The 23588-nt window shown below is 41.4% G+C and overlaps 1 protein-coding gene across 1 annotated transcript in view; it reads right to left on the reverse strand.

The window, feature by feature from the left end:
* Positions 1 to 777: 777 nt before the first annotated feature.
* frk (fyn-related Src family tyrosine kinase) overlaps positions 778 to 23588 on the reverse strand; it is a 110402-nt gene continuing 87591 nt past the window's right edge. The window contains exons 5-8 of the mRNA XM_078542219.1: positions 18858 to 19016; positions 8627 to 8808; positions 7289 to 7454; positions 778 to 6908 (exon numbers count right to left, since the gene is read on the reverse strand). Of these exons, the coding sequence (XP_078398345.1) occupies positions 6694 to 6908; positions 7289 to 7454; positions 8627 to 8808; positions 18858 to 19016 (722 nt within the window). The 3' untranslated portion in view covers positions 778 to 6693. The remainder of the gene's footprint in view (positions 6909 to 7288; positions 7455 to 8626; positions 8809 to 18857; positions 19017 to 23588) is intronic.

The raw sequence follows: 23588 nt of genomic DNA on the forward strand, positions 1-23588 counted from the left end.
ACCAAATTTCAAATGATCACAACAATCTATAATACAGCAGAAAAGGGTGCTGATTGGTTAGCAAGTCGACTCTGATTGGCCAGGCATTGCCATGGAGAAAGCAACAAGGAACTATTGGCTCTTCAAGTTCCTAGGTAATTCAATGAAGACCCAAGAATTGAAATATTCCTTTTGTTTGCAGAGAACTAGTCCCCGAGCATGAATGTATGTAACTTCCAGCAAGCATAAATGAGCTACATTACAAGCTCGACTCATTATCTTACATTGGTTGTTCGTGTAGTTATTAGTGCATTCAGGATTGTTCAGCATGTGCTGTCATATTTCAGAATCATATCTAATGGGAGACGATGTATTTTGGATTTTGCAAGCACGGGCTGGTTGAGTTTGATCTGTACTCTGCCTATTACAGGAACATGCTATTTGATTGAATCATCCAATCATTGTGATGTATGACCTACATACCTGGCATTGCAGCAGCACTGATGTTCATACATGGCATTGCCAAAGTGTGTCGTAGACAGACTGTTTTTTTGAACTGATGGCAGCATTCTATTGGTGGAAAATACCACTTGCGTAGCCACTGCACAGTAACAGCCTGAAATGGCTTTCTTAACCTGTTGTTCAAATTTTTGAGATACTCTTGCCTATCCAGGGAAATTTCTGGTAGACTGGGCACTTTTCAGGTCGAAGGTGGCAATCTTTAAGCCATTCTGCAAATTTGCGCAATACACAGGTGATATTTAATAATGATTTTCAACAATCCTTTTTTTAAACACACTTTAATTAAAATTAACATGATAGAAATTCTACAAAATCTTTTCATTTGATGCATATGCCCATTTTGAGCACAAGTGATAAAGTACTCAGATTTTAAAAACAAAATCATTAAAAAAAAATAAGCAATTTTCAGCAGCCCTTATCCAAGTACAAAGTTTGTTGGCAAACTGCTCCATCACAGACATTAACAAAAAGTTCTAAAAGAAATTAGACTTCAATGTAACATTACACAACATAATAAAAAACAAGATTAGATAACATCTTTCTGAAACAAAGGGCCTGGACTTTAGCCTGGAGGTGAGTTCTGTGTTGGGGGAGCTAATGTGAGGTTTTGAAGCTCACAAGAGGTCCTGCAGAATTTAACTGCAGGGCAACTTTAACTTTTTTCTCTATGAAGCTCCTGCCCACAGGCAGCCTGATTAAAAGGCTGGAGGCTGCTTGGGTGGGAAGCCTGCAAGAGTGGGCGGATGTTTTGGGGAGCTAGCATGATTAGGGGAGGAATGGAGAGGGAGGACGGTTGTCCAGTTGGCAGATGGAGGGTTAGATAGTTTTCTAGGGTTTCCTAATCATGGGGATGAGGATCCGATGGTCATATGGGCTTCACAATTGTTTTGTGTGGGATGGTGGGAATGGGGTCCAATGTTGGCCAGGGTCACGAACAGACAGCTCACTGGGTGGTGTGGCAGTGAGAATTTACTGGGTAACTGGTTACGCTGCAGCAAGCACTCCTACTCCTCCTGGGCCACAACTAGCGGTGTACAGATACTATCTCATAGATTCAGTCCTTCTTGCCTGTAAGCTGCTGAATTTTGAGGTCCAGGAAACCCAGTCACGAGTATTTAAAAATTGATCATTACAATGAAGGCACGTCACCTTATGATAATATTTAAATGAGCAACCCATTTCCCATCAGCAGGTTAGTTGCATGCTCCTTGTCCAACCTCCACTAAAACCAGTTTGGTTGCTGTTCCAGATTTTTTTACACTTTAACTTCCAACTCAACCCAACCCACCCATTTTTGGAAATCAAAGCCCAGCCCAATTGATCCACAAGGCAAGTGAATACAAAAATAATTTGTCACACAGTTGGGTAAAGTAAATAAATCATAAAACCATTAAATAATCCAACTGTCACTATTAACCAAAATATTCTTACACGTATTGAAGAATTTTTAAAAAACTTTATAAAAACTAAAGCTTGATATTACAATGTCCATATATTGTCTAAACTTCACTGGCTATTTAAGTGGATTACATTAATCAATTTAATTTGCAGAGCTCAACTGAAACAGCTGAGAAAGGAATTTCAGATGAAGATATTAAGTTTCCATACACAGCAGTCCTACAGAATCATTTTGGAGCTCGAGTTAATTTCAGAACAGATCCTTATGGTAAAATTTAATCATGCAAAGTTATAGGTACCATGTGGTACAATTCATGTACAAAATTATTATTTGAATATAAAATCCTATCTGCAATAAAATAATTTGGTATTCATGGCACAAACAGCTAATTTAGCAATTGTTTTTTTTTTGCAAAAGCATTACTTATAATTTTCATGCAAAATTCCTGATGCTATATCATGAGAAAACAGACTAATGTATTATTCAAATAATTTTGGGCACATGAGAGTACTGTCTTGCTAAACTAATTAGAAGCAGGATAAGTGAAGGCTAAGACTGAAGGTCAAGGCCATCAATCATCAAGCAGATCCTTTGTTTGGCAACAGAGTACTTGTAGAGACCATTACTGTTACCTTGCCATAAGGAAGCTTATTTTCCAGTTAATATTGCAACATTTAAAAATAATCAAAGAATTGTTTACAGAGTTCTGTCATGTCCACGGCTGAATCCAGAACATTAGCGCATTACAACATTACCTTCATTCTACATCACTCGTCTGGGGGTAATGATTTAGGATTGCTTTCAATCAGATTTAAGTCTTCAAATTCCATGAACATATTGATCCAGTGGCTGATTTAGCTTTTTTATGAAATGTTACATGAATATTGAAAGATGAAGCTGTCAGAAGTAGTTGAAGATATGAATTAACCAAAAGGTAAAATTGATGATGTGGTAAGTGTAATTTATTTTTGTTACAAAACAAAACATTTAAGATCACATTCCTTTATTTGTCATCAGGTAACCTAGCAACTACTATTCAACAAAGGCACTTATATAAACCTTGGGCCAGATTTTGCTAGAATAGAACATCTCAAGGTGTGTCCCAACAGTTAAACTTACAATTGCATATTTCATTTTTAAAAATATTTGCTCATAAAGTTGCTGGAAGTGAGAGCTGATTACAGTGCTGAGTAGGGTGGATAAAGGAGAATCTGTAGATGTAATGTATTTGGATTTCCAAAAGGCAATTGATAATATGCCACATAAAAGGTTACTGCATATGCTAAGAACTCATGGTGCTTGGGGTAAAATATTTGCCTGGATAGGTTAGTAGCAAGCTAATAGAAAACAGACAATCAAGATAAATGGGTCATTTTGAGGTTGGCAACTAGAACTAGTGTGGTGCCACAGGGATCGGTTCAGATCATAGGCCTCAATTGTTGCAATCTATATTAATAACCAGGATGAAGGGTCCGAGTGTATTGTAGCCAAATTTGCAAACAATACAAAGATGAGTGGGAAAGCAAATTGTGACGAGGATGCAAAGAGTCAGCAAAGGGATATAGATAGGTTAAGTAAGTAGTAAAAAATTTGGTTGATTTGGTATAATGAGGGAAAATGCTGTGGTACAAAGAGATCTGGATGTCCTCCTACAAGAAACCCAAAACTTTAACATGGAGATACGGCAAATAATTAGGAAGGCAAATGGAATGTTGGCCTTTATTGTGAGAAGGATGGAGTATAAAAGTAGAGAAGTCTTGCTACAACTGCATGTGCAATTCTTGAGACCACACTTAAATTACTGCTTAGATTTCGGTCTTCTATTTAAGGAGGGAAATGCCTGCATTGGAGGCAGTTCAGAGAAGGTTCACTAGGTTGATTCCTGGGATGAAGGGGTTGTCTTATGAAGAAAGAGTTTGAAGACTCATTGGAGTTTAGAAGAATGAGAGGTGATCTTATTGAAACATAAGATTCTGAGGGTGGCTTGATAGGGCAGATGCTGAGAGGATTTTTCCCCTCGAGGGGGAATGTAGAATTGAGGGCACTGTTTCAAAGCTTTCTCTTTGAAGATCAAGATGAGGAGGAATTTACACACTCAGAAGGTTGCTAACCTTTGAAATTCTGTATCCCAGAGAGTGGTAGTGGCTGCGTCATTGATTATATTGAAGGCTGAAATAAATGGATTCTTGAACTATAGGGGAGTCGATGGTTATGAGGAGTAGGCAGGAAGTGGAGTTCAAGCCAAGATCAGATCAGCCATGATCTTACTGAATAGCAGAGAAGGCTCAAGGAGCGTTATGACCCACTCCTACTCCTATTTCTCATGTTCTAATGGTGCAAAACCAACTAGGCTTCCAGAACCTTGGTGAACCATTGGACAACAGTGTATCTCCTCAGCCAATAAAATTAAGAAATTGAGAAATAAATAAAGAGAAGAGAGAGATGGAGGGTGAATTAGAGTGGGTGAATTCAATGTTAAATCAGGCAGAGAAGGAGCAGGAAGAGAGGGAAAGCAGGAATATTTTGCAAGGGAGGCCAAACAAAGGAAAAGTAAGGAAAAGTATAAACATTTAAAATGTGACTTTTAAAAAATCTCCAACAACAATTCACAATTTAAAGGAATGAAACTCCATACTTATAATTGCTCTTTTCCTGAAAAAGACCGGTTGATCGGCAGTCATTAACAATTATCACATCACTAAAAGGGTGCTTATCCTGTTAATTACTAGACTTAACTTTCTGTGCCAAGTTTAATTGATCATTAATGTATGGGGAGGCCATAAGTGGGTGCATTTTCACAAAACCAATGGTGAAGCATGGGCAAATTGTCCAGCAACTAGTGGCAAGTCCTTATTCACAACATATCTCTTCCCCTGCACAAGTTGCTAGCCAATTTTATGCATTAATAACAACATGCATCATTCAGCTGTTGTTATTTTGTCAGAAATTCAGCAAGAATTTCTATAGTGCATTCGCTGTAAGGTTGGTAATACTGCTCTTTGGTTCTAAATGTTAAAACCAGCCTCCAAACATTAAAGTCTTGTGTAAGTGAGTCTTCCAACAAACCACTTTGAAAATGGTAGATAATTTAGAAGAAGTTGAATACTCACATTCATCTATACTGTGTCATACAAAGTTACCAAACATTTCCAGGGTTAGTCACAGATTTAGGACTAATCTGAGTCCTAAACCAAACTTAATGAATTGGGATCAGTGTGGATTGTAATATCTCTACATTTTAATGCACCAACTTCAGTACAAAAGCATACAAAATTGGAATGGTTCAAGTAATTTTCTTCGTCAAAATTTACAAAGCATACGATTAGTTGCAGCTTAATTTTCATCCATTATATTTAGCTTTATATACACCTCAATTCCTAATAGCACAATGTAGTGAGATTTGATTTTGATCATAAAGTAGGTTGCTGAGAATGTGCTCCAGTGCTTTGGTCCTGTGGGAATAGTTCTATATTTGTGTTTATTGAAAGAGACACATACTTTTACCAAATTACAAAAAACAGATTGATGAGTGAGAAATATATGCCAAAGGGTGTGACATCATTTTCTGTTTTTGTGGCAATCATTTATCTAGTTAGAGTATTTATAGAAATAATGTGTGAATCTCAGGGGGACAGTGAGGAGAGAAAAGAACAAAAACTGACAACTACTATTTGAGCAGAAAATGATGGAAAAACTCAGCAGGTCTAACAGTATCTGTGGAGAGAAAACCAGAGTTAATGCTTCGAGTCAGTATGACTGTTCTTCAGAGCTGTATACGGACAGTCATACAGACTCGAAACCTTAACTCTGTCTTTCTCTCCACAGATGCTGTTAGACCTGCTGAGTTTTTCCAGCACATTCTGTTTTTGTTTCAGGTTTCCAGCATCTACAACATTTTGCTTTTAACTACCAATTGAATAGAGCTAGGCACAACTGGTGATATATGCTATATATGATGTGCATTATGTAATAACACCATAGTATACACAAGTTACTTTGTTTCCTATATATTCTGAAGACAATAGAGGTAAAGTTCAATTTCGGTAGGGGTACAAATTGGGCGATAATGGATTATGTATCCCACCCAATTCTCCTCTATATTCCTCTAACTTAGACACTGGTGTCAAAATGGAATGTTGCAGGCATGTTTCATCCCCAGCAATAACACAACTGATAGTCAATATATTTATTATTTCTTGTCTATCTCTTCTGAAGGCACTGCCTCACATAAAAGTACAGCTCCATGGCCAAGGGTCACTTTCTGGTTGCTCATCCAATTGGTCATTGTCTTGCACATAAACGATCAGTAATATCAAGCTACTTGAACTCGAAAAGCATCACAGCCAAGCCCAGTCCTGTTCTCATCCAACATCTGTGCATAACCTTTCCAGATAGAAATCAAATTGATATTTTCCTCCCTAGCATTGAAGCACTGAATGGTTTTGAATAGTAATTGCCCCTTCATCCAGATAACCCACTTCCACTGATGCCACACCAGACATTTATGATCTGTGTACATCATATAAAATAATGTATAGATTAAGGTCAGTTACATGGAAGTCGTTACAGCCTTTGTGCTTGTGAGTGACTTATGGCTGTACTCCTGGGGTAAATTATACATATGCATTCAGCAATAAATTAATTTGGGCCTAGTATGTACATATGTATATGCTAGCCTCAAATTGATTAATAGTTGAATGTAGATGTATATAATTTAACTGCTGGGATAAGTTATAACAAGTATCAAGATGTGATTGTAGCAGGTAGTAAATTATTAACATTTCTTATGTACATTAGCTAACAAAAATATTAGCATCTGTATAGGCTGAAAGATCAGTCTCAAAGAAGTCCTCTAGCTTCCACTGCAGTGTTTCAAATGTTGGCCGCTCAAAATCTTTGTCCTTCCAGCAATCTAACATGATTTCATACAATGCTGGGGGGCATTCTGAAGGGCATGGCATTCTGTACCCTCTCCCCAATTCTTGGATAACTTGGTAATTTGTCATCCCTAAAGAAAAGAAAGCCAATGTTTACTATTTTTTGCAAAAATAGTATTAAAAAATACAAAAAATTCCGACAAGTTACATTTTAGTTCTTTCACATTCATGATACAAAAAAGCACTCTTTAAAAGGACTCCTTAATAATTCAGTCTGATGGATCACTAACTTATCAATTGGACCAGCTCACAAAGTTACCTGCCACTTGAATTCAGTGTATCAGCAACATTTTGCATTTTTGATAAAATTCATCATTTGCTTGAACTATAATGATAAGCATCCACATAAATGTTTTGATTTTCTTTTGTCCTGCTTTTCCACAGCTTAAGTAAAAAATTGAAACATTGGTAACTAAGTGATTCTAAATGTGCCCAGATGTAATAAACTAACCTGGATAAGGCATCTTTCCGAAAGTGATTATTTCATACAGCAGTATTCCAAAGGACCAAACATCAGATTTGATACTGAACTTATTTGAATGGATGGCTTCTGGTGCAGTCCATTTTACAGGAAATCTTGTTCCTTCCCTAGCTTCATAAACATTTTCATCATCTGTCTAACAGTGTTAAAAGAGTTACAATTAAAGTTACAATTAAAGGTAGTTTAAATGACGTAGTCAAAATTACTTTAGAAAAATAATAGGCATACATTTAAATTGAAAGCACTTTTAAAACAAGCAGAGCCATAAATATGAACACAAGTCTAATTACACTACAATGTACAAACACCTTGCAAGTGGTACCTTTCTAAGTTTCATTTTTAAACAGGTCTCCTTTATTCCTATACTTTGCATTAGGTAGATACCACACCTCCAAAAAACCAACAATTGCTTTTTGTATTTATGAAGTGATTTGCAATACACTCACATTCCATGATTTCACAGGTGGCTATTTAAAACTAAGTTACATCAATCACAGGAGTTTGAGAACAGCAGTGAAGTAGCTCAACTGGTTGGTTCTTTAAAACAACATATTGATGTCATTGCAGTCACAGGTTTAAGACCGACAGCCAACAACACCCCAATCTCAGAGATACTAGCTCTTAAAGAACAAGTTCGCAGATCATTCCTTCCATCTGCTTTCTTCAACTTCACTGTTAGTGTAGGGACATGTAGCTTCTTGACGAAGTGGGACATGAAAGCTCAAGAAAATAAAGACTAAATTGTTCCAATCCCTTAAAGCAATGCTTTTAATCCAGAGAGACATTGCAAAACCCACAATGGAGGATGCTTTCAATCTGCTTCAAGTCTTTATTCATCTGTATCACAGCCATTATGGTAAAGGAATAGGTATTTAGCCATAGTCCACAAAGGATGAAAGGCATCTCTCTCCATTAGAGAGACACAATTGGTTATATAGCTTGAGGGGCACCACTCCGCAAGCATGGGGCAAGACAAAGAGGCAGGCCTCCCTGAACTACCACAGCTGGTACAGGGTTCGAACCCACACTGCTGGCATCATTCTGCACCATACTCGAGCCAGCTGAGCTAACCGACCCCATTGTGGTAAAGTGAAGTGCCAAAATAAAGTTAGAAAACAAGGAAATTGCCAGGAAATTAAGGGAACAAAACATCTCACCTTAACCACAACTCTTTTGGCACCTAGGCTGATAAACATCCCAATATTTTTATTTAAGGAGTTCTTAATTGACATAAATGCACAACAAGTTATGTCCCTTTAATTCTTTAAGAAAACAATTGTGCCACTGGAAAACAATTATTAGTCTTACTATAAAAACTCGAGCAAGTCCAAAATCAGCTATTTTACAGATGTTGTTCTCTCCAACCAGTACATTCCTGGCAGCTAAATCCCGATGGATATAATTCTGAACTTCCAGGTATGCCATGCCTGATGCCACCTGTGCAGACATTTCCAGCAGGTCATTTATGGTCAAAGTCATCCCCTGGCTTTCTGTTGAAAATAATACATTTTGGCAAAATTAAATTTCAAAAGTTATTCCCATCATCCTAAAACTTATAATCTGATCGAATATAACTAAAGGAAATTCAGTTTAGGCCTCATTACCTGAAGCAGTAATGATAGTAATAAACTTCAATGTAAGATTTATTTAAAATGAAAATGAACCCACAGCTTCAGAATTCAGAATATTTATTTTGCTAAACACAAAAAGAATGAAGAAATTTGCACTTAGTGTCCAGAATTTTTTGCAAGTAATGACTCCGTTTTATGGCATAGAAGTCCCAATGACTTATCCTATGCCATAATTGTGTTGCTCTGTTGTACACCTAGCTGAAACAGTTGAAGGTTCATTGCAAAGTCAGTCATTATTGCCAACTTGCTGAATTTAAACCATTTTGATCACCACTGCCATTTGGATTGTTGCAGAATGGTGCCGATGAGCTCAGGACATTTGGCATAAACACAGGAATAAGAATAAGCATGAGCAATTTGGTTTTGAAATGCAAAATACTTCCCATCATTTGAACTAACCAACTCACATGGCAAGTCCATATTAGCTTTTCAGCCCACATACGCACATTTGAAAAATTGATACATCGAAAAAATACAGTCTTGCGCAATAACAGATAGCATTTGTAATCATGCCCAATAATGGTGTTAACAAACATTTAATAAATTATTCTAGAAACCTATACATATATGTTTACAACATGGGTGACATTGAATGTGTAATGCCACAATACTAAAATCTACAGAATCAATTTGTACAGAATCAGAATCAGTTTGCTGTTTTCCTAGATACCCAAGGCCGAGGTGCACCATGCAAATGTTTAAAAGACCAGCTGGAAAGACAACTCTCTCTCTGGCTGACACTAACCAATAGGTGTGGGAGCAAGAGACTGCCAAAACAGACAACTGGTACATGACAACCAGGAAATCAACCTACAAGTTTGAATCAAAAAAACACGAGGCTACTGAAGAAAGGCGCAGACAATGGAAGGAGTCTGCTTATATCAGAGCCCCTCCAAACCAAGAGATCCTTAATCCCATCAGGTCAGGAGCCGGCAACATAAGAATTGGCCTCTTCAGTCACCAACGATGGCACCAACTGCCACAGAGATCACATGATCCTCGCCTGCAAAGAATCCACCTCATCATCATCCCAGGTAATCAGTAAATATATAGTGAAGCGATTTTTATTCATTCGATATCACCAGAAGTAAAGAGCATTTATCTAAACATGACACTTGGAAGTAAGATTTCCATTTTGGATATCATGGCAGGCTAAACATTTAGTTAGGATTGTATTTAATATTTGATATAATGATCAAATTTAAGCATGACTGTTTCAACATGTAAAAGTGCTCAACATTTATAGAGCAAAGACCTCAGCTGTACATGTGACAGATCAACAGGCTTTTGAGTAAGAGATTTGCCATGGATTGCTTTGGGAGGTGAATGGCTTCCACTCAACTGCTACCATATAAATATACCAAGCTGGAATAATATTGAATAACACGCTTTAAAAATGAATCAGGGAATTCATATGTTAAATGGTTTTGTCTGATGTGACAAAGGTAAACTTCCTCCTCGACCTTCTCAATCTGTCTACAGCCTTTGATGCGGTTGACCACACCATATATCCTCCTCCAACATCTTTCCACTGTCATCTAGTTGTGTGGGACTGCTTTCACATGGTTCCATTCTTATCTATCTAATCAGAGCCAGAGCAGCACTTGCAATTTCTTCTCTTCCTGCTCCTGCACCATTATTTCTGGTGTCCACCAAGGATCTATCCTTGACCCCCTCTTTTTCCATCTGCAATCTGCCCTTTGGCAATATCTATTTACAGATAGCAATTGTAATAAACATTTAATAAATTCATGTAGAAATCTATACAATTAGTATACAATTACACCATTAGTTTCACATGTACGCTGATGACATGCAGCTCTATCTCGCCACCACCTCTCTCGGCTCTTCCACTGCTGCTAAGTTATCAGGCTGCTTATCCGACATCCAGCACAGGATTAGCAGAAACTTCCTACAATTATTTTTTGGGAAGACTGAAGCCGTTGTTTCCGTTCCCCACTACAAACTCGCCACCCAAGCTACCCACTCCATCCCTCTCCTTGACAACAGTCTGAGATTAAACCAAAACAAAAACAGAATTACCTGGAAAAACTCAGCAGGTCTGGCAGCATCGGTGGAGAAGAAATCAGTTAATGTTTCGAGTCCTCATGACCCTTTGGCAGAACTGAGTATAGTTAGGAGAAAGGTGAAATATAAGCTGGTCTAAGGTGGGGGGACGGGGGGAGAGAGAAGTTGAGGGTGGGGTGATTGTGGGGATAAGCAAGCAGGGATAGGAGCAGATAATCAAAAGATGTCACAGACAAAAGGATCAAAGAGGTGTTGAAGGTGGTGATATTATCTAAGAAAAGTGCTAATAAAGCGGGTTTTAGTAAACACCTTGTCAAACACCAGGAGAGAAATGGAAAGCAATGAAGGTGAGCAGGGCAGAAGAAACAGGCGGAAATCCTGTCGGAGAACAGAACAATACTTCTTCAGAGAGGGCATTTCTTGAAGAGAGGTGGCAAAGGTGTTTACTAAAACCCGCTTTATTAGCACTTTTCTTAGATAATATCACCACCTTCAACACCTCTTTGATCCTTTTGTCTGTGACATCTTTTGATTATCTGCTCCTATCACTGCTTGCTTATCCCCACAATCACCCCACCCTCAACGTCTCTCTCCCCCCACTCCCCCACCTTAGACCAGCTTATATTTCACCTTTCTCCTAACTATACTCAGTTCTGCCGAAGGGTCATGAGGACTCGAAACGTTAACTGATTTCTTCTCCACCAATGCTGCCAGACCTGCTGAGTTTTTCCAGGTAATTCTGTTTTTGTTTTGGATTTCCAGCATCCGCAGTAGCTTTTAGCTTTTTGTTTTTATCTCTGAGATTAAACCAGTCTGTTCACAATCTTGGTATCATATTTGACCGAGGTGAGTTTTCTACCACATATTCACACCATCACTAAGACCATTTATTTCCACCTACATAACATTGCCTGAATTTGCCTCATCTTTGCTCATCTGCTGCTGAAACACTGATTCATGCTTTTGTTACCTCTAGAGTTGACTATTCCAACACACTCCTGCCTAGTCCTCACATTCCACGCTTCGTAAACTTGAGGTTGTCCAAAAATTTTCTGTCCATGTCTTAACACACACCAAGTCTGTTTACCTATCACCACTGTGCTCACTGACCTACAGTGGTCCCTAGTCAAGAAAAATCTTGATTTTAAAATTCTCATCCTTGCTTTCCAATTCCTCCACGGCCATGTCCATCACTATTTCTGTAATGTCCCCCAGCCTCATAACCCTCTGAGACATTGGCATTCCTCTAATTCTTGCCTCTTGAGCATTCTCAATTTTAATTACTCTACCACTGAGAGCCACTCCTGCAGTTGCATAGGCCCCAAGCTCTGGAATTTTCTCTCCACATATCTTGACCTCTCTACCACAATTTCCTCCTTTAAGATGCTCCACAAAACCTAGCTCTTTGACAGAGTTTGTGGTAATCTGACTTAATATCACCTTCTGTGGCTGGGGGTCAAATTTTGTGGGACATTTTATTACATTAAAGGCACTACATAAATATAAGTTGCTGTAGTTTATTAAATTCCACAAGTAACCGTCATTGTTCGGCTGTAGTCAGGAGTTCATTTTTGTAAAAGTTTCTTCTGAACAAAACAAAAATGATATATTTAAATTCAGATTTGGTCAGGATTTCACAGGAAAGTAATAGTCATGTAAACAACAAGGCAGCAAACAATACTGGACAGTTTTTATTTTATTCATTCACAGGTTGTGGGCTTCGCTGGCTCGGCCAACATTTATTGCCTGTTCCTCGTTGCCCTTGAGAAGGTGGTGCTGAGCTGCCTTCTTAAACTGCTGCAATCCATGTGGTGTGGGTACACCCACAGTGCTGTTAGTAAGGGAGGTCCAGGATTTTGACCCTGCGACAGTGAAGGAACAGTGATTTAGTTCCAAGTTAGGATGGTGGCCGACTTGGAGGGGAACTTCCAGGTGGTGGTGTTCCCATCTATCTGCTGCCCTTGTCCTTCTAGAAAAGTAGTGGTCGTGGGTTTGGAAGGTGCTGCCTAAGGAGCTTTGGTGAATTCCTGCAGTGCATCTTGTAGACGGTACACACTGCTGCTACTGTGCATCAGTGGTGGAGTGAATGTTTGTGGATGTGGTGTTAATCAAGTGGGCTGCTTTGCCCTGGGCGGTGTCAAGTTTTTTGAGCATTGTGGGAGTTGCACTCATCCAGAGAAGTGTGAAGTATTCCATCACACTCTTGGCTTGTGCCTTGTAGATAGTGGACAGGCTTTGGGGAGTCAGGAGGTGAGTTACTCATCACAGGATTCCGAGCCTCTGACCTGCTCTTGTAGACACAGTATTTATATGGCTAGTCCAGTTCAGTTTCTGGTCAATGGTAACCCCCAGGATGTTGATAGTGGGGGATTCAGTGATGGTAATGCCATTGAATATCAAGCGATAGTTAGATTCTCTCATGTTGGAGATGGTCATTGCCTGGCACTTGTGTGGAGCGAATGTTACTTGCCACTTGTCAGATTAAGCCTGGATATTGTCCCGGTCTTGCTGCATTTGGACAGGAACTGCTGCAGTTTCCGAGGAGTCGTGAATGGTACTGAACATTGAACAATCATCAGTGAACATCCCCACTTCTGACCTAATGATGGAAGGAAGGTCATCGATGAAGCAGCTGAAGATGGCTGGGCCAAGGACACAACCCTGAGGAACTCCTGTTGTGTTGTCCTGAAGCTGGGAAGACTGACCTCCAACAACCGTAACCATCTTCCTTTTTGATAGTTATGACTCCAACCAGTGGAGAGCTTTCCCCCCTGATTCCCATTGACTCCAGTTTTGCTAGGGCTCCTTGTTGCCAGACTCGGTCAAATGCTGCCTTGATGCCAAGGGCAGTCACTCTCACCTTACCTTGGGAGTTCAGATCTTTTGTCCATGTTTGAACAAAGGTTGTAACAAGGTCAGGAGCTGAGTGGCCCTGGCGGAACCCAAACTGGGCATCAGTGAGTAGGTTATTGCTGAGCAAGTGCTGCTTGATAGCACTGTTGATGACCCCTTCCATCACTTTACCGATGATTGAAAGTAGACTGATAGGGCGGTAATTGGCCTTGTTGGATTCACAGAGTTTTAACTGTACAGAAGGAGGCTGTTTGGCCCATTGTGTCTGCACCGGCTCTCCAAATGAGCATTCTGACCTAATGCCATTGACCTGCCTTTTCTCTGTAACCATACACATTATTTGAATAGAAACAATCATCTAATGCTCTCTTGAATGCCCCAATTGAACTTGCCTCCACCAACTTCCAGGTAGTGCATTCCAGACTTGAGCCACTCGTTTTTTTCTCACATCACATTTGCTTCTTTTGCAAACCATTTTAAATCTGTGCCCTCTCATTATTGATCCTTTTATGATTGGGAACAGCTCCTCCCTATCTACTCTATCCAGCCCCCTCATGATTTTGAACATCTCTATCAAATCTCCTCTTAGCCTTCTCCTCTTCAAGGAGAACAGTCCCAAACTCTCCAATCTATCTTCACATCCCTGGAACCATTCTTGTAAACCTCTTCTTCACTCTCTCCAATGTGTTCACATCCTTCCTATAATGTGGCGTCCAGAACTGTACACAATACTCCAACTGAGATCTAACGAGTGTCTTATATAGGCTCAACATAACCTCCTTGCTCTTGTACTCTATGCCCTTATTAATAAAGCCAAGGATACTATATGCTTATTAACTGCTCTCTCCACCTGTCCTGCCACCTTCAATGATCAATGCACATATACACCCAAGTTTTTCTGCTCCTGCACCCCCTTCAAAATTTCACCCCTTATTTTATATTGCCTGTCCATGTTCTTCCTATCAAAATGCATCACCTCACACTTCTCCTCATAGAACTTCATCTGCCATCTATCTATCCACTCTACCAACATGTCTATGTCTTTTTGAAGTTCTGCACTGTCCTCCTCGCAGTTTAGAACACTCCCAAGCTTCATATCATTCGCAAACTTTGAAGTTGTCCCCTGCACACCAAGATCTAGATCATTAATATATATATATCAGGAAAAGCAAGGGTCCCAATACCAAACCCTGGGGAACTCCACTATAAACATTCCTCCAGGCTGAAAAGTATCCATTGACCATTACTCTCTGCTTCCTATTTTTCAGCCAATTTCCATGTTGCCACTGTTCCTTTTATTCCATGAGCAATAACTTTTCTCACAAGTCTGTTGTGTGGCACTGTATCAAATGCCTTTTGAAAGTCCATGTATCCCACATCAACAGCATTACCCTCATCGAACTTTTCTGTTACCTCTTCAAAAAGCTCCAACAAGTTAGTTCAACGCCATTTTCCCTTTAGAAATCCATGCTGGCTCTTCCTTATCAACTCATATTTTTCCATGTGACTACTAATTCTATCCCGGATAATTGCTTCTAGAATTGAAGTTAACCACTGAAGTTAAACTGGCTGGTCTATAATTACTGGGCTTACCCTTACAATTTTTTCTGAACAAGGGCATAATGTTTGCAATTCTCCAGCCCTCTGGCACCTCCCCTGAGTCTAGGAAAGACTGAAAAATTATGGCCACTGCCCCTGCAATTTCTACTCTCACTTCCTTCAACATCCTTGGATGCATCTCGTCCGGTCCCAGTGCCTTGTCAACTTTAAGTACCAACACTCTATTCAACAACTTTCTCCTTATCAATTTTGAACTCTTCTTAGAGGCAGAGTTTCCTCATCTGTCACCACGGCCTGGGTAGCATCTACCTCCTTGGTAAAGACGGATCCAAAGTATTTAATACCGCAGCCATGGCCTGATTTGTCCTGCTTTTTGTGTACAGGACATGCCTGGGCAATTTTCCACATAGCCAGCTAGTTGCCAGTGTTGTAGCTGTACTGGAACAGTTTGGCTAGGGGCGCGGCAAGTTCTAGAGCACAAGTCTTCAGTTTTCAGATTTAAGGATAAAGGATATGCGACCTGTACTTCCACCTCTGTAGCATCAGTCAACTTTGCCTCTGCCTCAGCTCATCTGCTACTGAAACTCTCATCCATGCCTTTGTAACCTTTAAGACTTGACTATTCCAACACACTGCTGGCCTGCCTCCCACGTTCTGCCCTCTGTAAAGTTAAGGTAATCCAAAACTCGGGTGCCCCTGTCCTTACATGCACTAAGTCCCGTTCACGTGTCACCCTTGTGTAATGCCTTGATTTTAAAACTCTCATTCTTCTTTTCAACTCTCCCTATGGGCTCGCACCTCCCTTTCTCTGTAATTTCCTTCAGCCCGACCACCCGCCAAGATATCTGCACTCGTTTAATTAATTCTGGCCTCTTGAGGATCCCTGGTTTTAATTGCTCCATCTTTGGTGCCCATATCTTCAGCTGCCGAGGTCCTAACTTCTTGAATTCCCTCTCCCAGTCTCTCAGCCTCTCTACCTCTTTTTCTTCCCTTAATACACTCCATAAAGCACAATTCTTTGCTCAAGCTTTTGGCCATCTAACCTACTATCGTCTTACGCGGCTCAATGTCTAATTTTGCTTTATAATGACCCAGATCTTCCAAACGGTGGCAATGATGGTTGGATTGCGCTGCATTCATAAATTACCCCGACACAACGCAGCTGCTCATTTCTTTTGGGACCCTCCTATCCCAGCTGACAAAGAAATGGGCTGTGCAACATCTCTTCAGGAGCTCCGTCAGAGTAGAGTAGTGTTGCCCTTATTATGGCACTAGATGTTGGATAGTAAGTTTAAAGCACCAGTCTTTGAATGTTAATGAATGAAGGTGTGAATGGGTCAGTGGATGAATGGGTGAGTGGGTGAGCAACTGAATGGGTGGGCGGGTATGATGAGTAGGTGGATGAGATTGCAGCTGGGTGAGGTGGGTAAGGCAGTAGTGGGTGAGGTGGGTTGGTAGGCAGTCGGGTCGGGGAGTATTCGGGCTTGGTCACGAGAGGTTGTCAGGTTGCGGAGTGTAATCAGGTATGTTCTGTGGGTGGGGGGTAGCTGGGTGGTTGAAAGTGTAGTTGGTGGTCTGGAGGGGTAATCGGTTTGGGAGGGTAGTCAGGGCTGGTCTGGTAGGTAATCAGGTTGGAGGGGTAGTCAGGTCTGGTCATGGGGATAAAAGCAAAATACTGCAGATGCTGGAAATCTGGTCGGGGGATGGTCAGGTGGGTAGTTGGATGCTCGGGGGAGTAGTCGAGGGAGTTAGTCAGGTCGGGTTGGGGGTGGTCAAATGGGGGGGGCTGTTGGTTGCGTAGTCACCCAGGTGTTAGGTTTTAATATGTCTAACATTTCCAGGTAACTACCCAGGTAAGTACTGTGGATCTGTCTGCAATCTCCAGCTCTAATTCAGAGTTGGAGAGATTCGTGGAGGGTGCCGGAGAGCAGGGAAATTGCCCCATCAGAAGTTTAAACTTCCCAGGCAATTCCCACATAGTCCTGCATGCCAGGACTTCCACAGGATACCAACGGGCATTTTCAATCATACATTCGCCCTCTCATGATCCCTAGACTGGAAGATTTAGCCCAATGCATCTATGAAGAACCTTGGGGTGCTTTATTATGTTAAAGGCACTCTTTAAATATAAGTAGTGTGGGAAGGAGGTTACAGAGATAGGGAGGACTAAGGTGCTGGCTGGGAGCTGAATCTGGAATCTTCTGCATTGGCAATGTTAATTGTATATTATTTGTGTTTAATTGTGTATGGGTGTTGGGCATTAACTATGGTGGTTGGGTTAGGAGACGCATTTTTTTAAATGTGAATCTCTATAAATAAAAGCTTACAAAGTGTGAAGATTGGCTCCAGTTCTGTCCTTCACTACCTGGCTTTCTGGAGTATAACAGGCACACAATGCAATTATCCACTGAGTCATCTAGGAGCACTGGCCATTTCATTTCTGAAGGTACCTAACAGTCATCAAGCGATTTACAGAGAACAATGGGACTCTGAAATGATATATGGTAACATGTCAATCCTGGACACCAGTGCTTCCTGAATTGAGCACCAAGTCATTGCAAAATTTCATTCAGCAAGCAGTCACTTAAGCACTTCATCTCATTGTAAATAATTGAAGGAAAATAACTGCAAAGCTCCAAACATGAGTGTGGAAACTAAGGCCGGGATGTTATGGCCCCATCACAGTGGGGAGAGGGCTGTAAAATGCGGCGAGCTGTTCTAAACTCCATCGACTACGGCAGGACCCTAAAATCCCGCTGTCGTAAAATTCCACCACAAGTAATTCATGCAATATTATGATCGATTCTGAACATTAAAATATACTCTATAGTAGGTTGAAGCTAAATGCTACTTCTCATAAGTTGCCAGTCTATCAGGCAAGTCTCAGATACATATACATGCTATCGAGGGACTTTCCTGGAATCTACCTTTGACTGATGTGTAGGTCACTAAATATGAAGGCTACTTTTATTATAATCATTTTTATATCATCAGCTTTAGAAAGTCACAATAATTTAAAAACATCTAAAAGGAGAAGTAAAATGTAGCAGAAGGCACATGTAGTTTCCCTTATTGAAAGTTTAGGTACCTTAATAAAAGTCTTTACCATATATTCATTTTAAAAGCATCACAAAAAGATGCTGCCAACATCATTTCACCCTACTGCAAAAAAGCTTCAGTCATCATCATAACCAAATAAAATGGCAGCATCCAGCAATGTGCTCATGGCATTAAAAAATTATACACAAGCCCATTTCTCTTTCAAAACAGCCACCTAGGATAGGTACTCTCTCATAAATATCAGGGGAATAGGTGTAATGTGCTCATTTCCTATTATTCTCTTCCTTTTGGAATTAATGGCACAGTCCTTATCCTCTTGATAAATTATTGCTGTACACTTGCATTTTATGGTAAGTCTCATGCTATGAGCTAAAGCCCAGCTGATTGTGGAAAGTTACTATACTTACTGTGTAAGTAGTCAAGCAAGCTCCCATTTTTCATCAATTCAGTAATAATGTAAATTGGTTCTTCTATAGTGCAGACAGCATACAGCTGAATAAGCTTCGAATGTCTCAGCCTCTTCATTATTTGTGCCTCCCTAAGGAAGTCTTCTTTGGCCATCGTACCTAAAAACGGACATAGGAAACAAATGTAATTATGCGCCCTTATTAATTGATATCCATGATTAAAGCTAACAGGGTAGCTATAATTCATATGTAAGGGGTCAACAGCATTATCTTGGTGTGGCCCAAAATTTTCAAGTAGTATTCAATGTCAGTTTGGTTCAGTGGTAGCATGCTCATCTTTGAGTCAAAAGGTTCTGGGTTCATGTCACACTCCAGATCTTGAGTCCATAACCTAGACTGATACAACATGCAGTCGTGAGGGAGTACTCACGCTGCCTAAGTATACAAAAGCATAACTCAGGAATGTAACTTTACGACCCCTCATGACCTGAACTGGATATCATGCCTTTTGCATGTGCTTTCACTTATGTCCCTCTCTAATATATTAAAGGCAAACTGAGAAATGATTGAATAATAGAATGGTTACAGCACAGAGGAAGCCACTGAGCCCATACAGTTCATTCTGGGTCCCTGAAAAAGCAATTTAGCTAAGATCCAATCCCCCACCCTTTCCCCATAGCCCTACAACATTTTTCACTTCAAGTGCCTATCCAATTGCCTTTTGAAAGCCATGATTGCCTCTGCCACACTCTCAGGAAGTGCGTTCCAGATCATAACCACAGCTTAAAAATTCTTTCCTCAGGGCACCTTTAGCCAATCACTTTAAATCTGGTCCTCAACCCTGCTGTCAACTGGAACAGTTTCTCTCCATCTATCCCATCTAGACCCTCAATTTTGAACACTTCTATCAAATTTCCTCTCAAACTTTCTCAGGAGAACAACTCCAACTTCTCCAATTTATCCAGGGATGAATTCCCTCATCCATTCTCAAATATTTTCTGCACACTCTCACGGTAAAAGGTCAGATACAAATTGGTTAGTTGCTTCATTTCGCAAACTGCAAGGAAACTTACTGAGAAACCTCAAAGGAAATTCTACTTACTTAGCCCAATCACTTTTCTTTCATCAAGGACAGCGGAACAAACAATCAATTGCCTTGTCCCTGCCCTTTTCCTCAGATGAACAATTAATTGTCTTGTCTCCGCCCCTTTGATCAGCTGATTTACTTGTTGTTTCATGCGGCAGGATTTTCCGGCCCTGCCACAGTGGGCATTGTCATGGATGGGGCAGGAAAACTTGGAGAGCGTTTTTCCCGTCCGTGATGTTGCCGCCACTGGTGGGACTGGAAAATCCCACCCATTATCTTTCTTTCTGAATATTTCTAACTGTGAAAACTGACTTCTAGGGAAGAATTTTGCCGTCGGCGAACAGGGGCAGGGCCCACTCGCCGATGCGTAAAATGACGTGGGATGACATCGGGCGGAACTCCCGACTTCACCCCGTGTCATTTCTATTTTCAGGTCGGCGGGGGTGCAGCTGAGTCAGTTGTGCACCCGCCGACCTGTCAATGGCCTATTGAGACCATTGAGAAACTAAAATCATTAATGGACCTGCCCGTCCAACCTTAAAGCATGAAGCCTCATCCACGGACAGGATGAGGCTTCATGAGGGTATTTAAATTTTTAATAAAGGTTTCAAAAAAAGTTATGGACATGTCCCAACTCATGTAACAGTGACACGAGGGGACATGTCAAGGAAATTTTCTACCATTCGTATTACAATTTTTAATTTGGAGCCAATCTCCCTGAGGCAGCATTTAGCCTCAGGGAGATCAGTGCGCTCTTTTGCAGGCATGCGTGAAATAATGTACTCCCTGTTGAGGGAATCCACCTCCGTCCACACAGGGAGCGCGTCGCGCTTCCTGACGGAAGTCATGCTGGGCAGGCCTTAATTGGCCCACCCACGTAAAATGTCGGCGTGCCCCCGATTGGTCAGCGGGCGCACAGCTGACTCAGCTGCACCCCCGCCGATCTTAAAATAGAAATGACGCGGGGTGACGTCGGGAGTTCCGCCCGATGTCATCCCACGTCATTTTACATGCCGGCGAGTGGGCCCCGCCCCTGCTTGTCGACGGCAAAATTCTTCCCTAAAAGTCAGTTTTCACAGTTAGAAATACTCAGAAAGAAAGATAATGGGTGGGATTTTCCAGTCCCACCAGTGGCGGCAACATCACGGACGGGAAAAACGCTCTCCAAGTTTTCCTGCCCCATCCATGACAATGCCCACTGTGGCAGGGCCCGAAAATCCTGCCCAATGAAACAACAAGTAAATCAGCTGACCAAAGGGGCGGAGACAAGACAATTAATTGTTCATCTGAGGAAAAGGGCAGGGACAAGGCAATTGATTGTTTGTTCCCGTGCCTGCTCCCGCACTTCCCCCCCCAACGGGTGGGAAAATTTTTCCCCTAGAATTTTTAGCAGACCATTCCAGGCCAAGGCCTACACGGCTTGGTATATCTCATTTGAAACACCACAGATTCTATTTTTAGTTAGTTCTGAAGCCAAGAATGTTTGGTTGTTCCGACATACTCCACAAAGAGATTCACCAGCAAATTTGTCAACTGAACTGACAACACCTTCCCACAAGTGTACATTCTCTTCAGAAATATTATGCTGCACTCAGATCAGCTGAATTGTCCTGAGCGCATGGATGTGAGTTGGTCATTTAGGGTAAGGCAAGGAATTGCTTAATATCTCAGATTTTGTTGCTCAATGTTGTTTGAGATAATTAAGCTAAGAGATCGTCATTACATTAGTTTGAAACAAACAAAAGGCGGGATCGTCCCAGATTTGCACTAAGTGGGCAGGAAAAGAACATTTTACCCGCTGGCCACAATGGCAGCTTTTCACACCATACCATTCCACTCACTCCTCATTAATCATGCATTCCCATGAAACATGCCATTTCACTGGTGGGCAACTTTCAATTCCCCCCGCTTACTCCTTCCTGCCCCCTGGACTCCTCCCTCCCCCACAGACTCCTCCCTCTACCCAACGTCTTTCCCCCTCCGAACGCCCTTACACCTACCTCCCCAGTTGCCATATTCCCCCGTTACACTCTCCTCCCCCCACTCCCTCCCCCTCCCAACCTCACCCTAACACCTTTTTTCCCTCCTCCCAACCTCACCCCCCCTGACATCTTCGTCCCCCACTCCCAACCTCAACCCCCAATCCTTTTGTTCCCACCACCTCCTAACCTCACCCCTGCTGATACACCTTCCTCTCCCAGTCAAACCTAGACCTTCCTCTCCCACCCCCCCACCTCCCGGTACACCTTCCTCTCCTAGTCAAACCTACAACTCCCTCTCCACCCCCTTGACGATCGTCCGTTGCAGACCATGGCCAAGACACTGATGTCCTGAAGCAGACCCTCAAAGGTGACCTTCCACCTTCCGTGAGCTGCTTCGCGGCAGAGCCATGTCCATGAAAATCCATCTAGATGCGATGGACGTTCCTCCAGGGTCCCGTTGCTGTCGGTGCTCCAGCACCTTCTGTTCCTCGGATATCTGCGATGTGAACAAGGCCCTTACTAAGTCCCAACTTCTGCATGTCACAGTTGTCAAGATGTGTTCTGCATTGGCGTGTTTTCCCGCCAACATGGACGGTAAATTTGATGTGGGGGGATGATTCCAGCGAGCTGGGCTTATAATGATATGCAGATGTATTACAATAAAGTTCCCAATATGTGGCATCATTGCTGGGTGCAGCAGGCAATTGCAAACTGGTTTCACAACATCATGAAACCAATTTTTGGCCTTCTCGCCATAGTGTCTGCTCATGCCCGCTACGATGCCCGACGCCAGCGAGCATGGAAAATTCCCAAGTAACAATAATCCCTAAACTGACCCATCTGACTTTAACAAATATTGTCAACGCTTGCAGCCTGTAGTCTCTAATTTTGAAACCGGTGTGAGTTAATTTTGTTCCAAACACAACACATTCACACAATTCAATTACAAAATCCTTCCAATGAGAAGAACCCTTATTATCGGAAGGTGACCCCATCCTTTTACGGGATGACTAAAATCTTAAAATTCATGTTCATTTGCATAAAAGCAGTGAGCTAACAGCAGAAGCGGGGCACTTATTGTTGTTCAGGTAGGGGGAATTCAGCAACTTGTTCACAGAGTCAAGCTCGCAGAAGTCAATTAGTATGAGGGCTAAGCCAATTGGGGTAAGGGGAAGGGAGCAGCTGCAGAGAAGAAAGTTAACATTTGGGAAATCATTAGTGAGGCACAGAAAGAACAATGATGCTCACCTTGCTGCCAAAAAAATCCTCACTTATATAAGTATTTCTTTCTCAGTGTCCCAGTGCAACCTCCAGCAATCCTTTTATAGGATTTAGAGTGTTTAAAAGGATAAAATAGTGGTTGTTTTCTGTGGGAGTAAACAGGTCCTGCACAACAGGGATGTCATGCATTCCCAAACAAAAATGGTACTGGGGTCTTAACTATGTCAGGAGAATCGGATTTGTTTGGGTTAATGAGGCTTGCACCCATTTCTGGTGGGAACACTGGACGGCCATATTGAGGCTTGCTGGGAAATGATGGTGGACAAGCTTCAGGCAGGAATATGGCAAAAAGTGTTATTCTTCACTGCTGCTCCACTCCTGCTGGAAACATTCCTGCTGTGTAGAGAGACAAAAATTGAAGTCTATCAGTGAAATCTGCCA

Source organism: Cetorhinus maximus, chromosome 5 (genome assembly GCF_964194155.1).
Source record: "Cetorhinus maximus chromosome 5, sCetMax3.hap1.1, whole genome shotgun sequence".
NCBI lineage: Eukaryota > Metazoa > Chordata > Chondrichthyes > Lamniformes > Cetorhinidae > Cetorhinus > Cetorhinus maximus.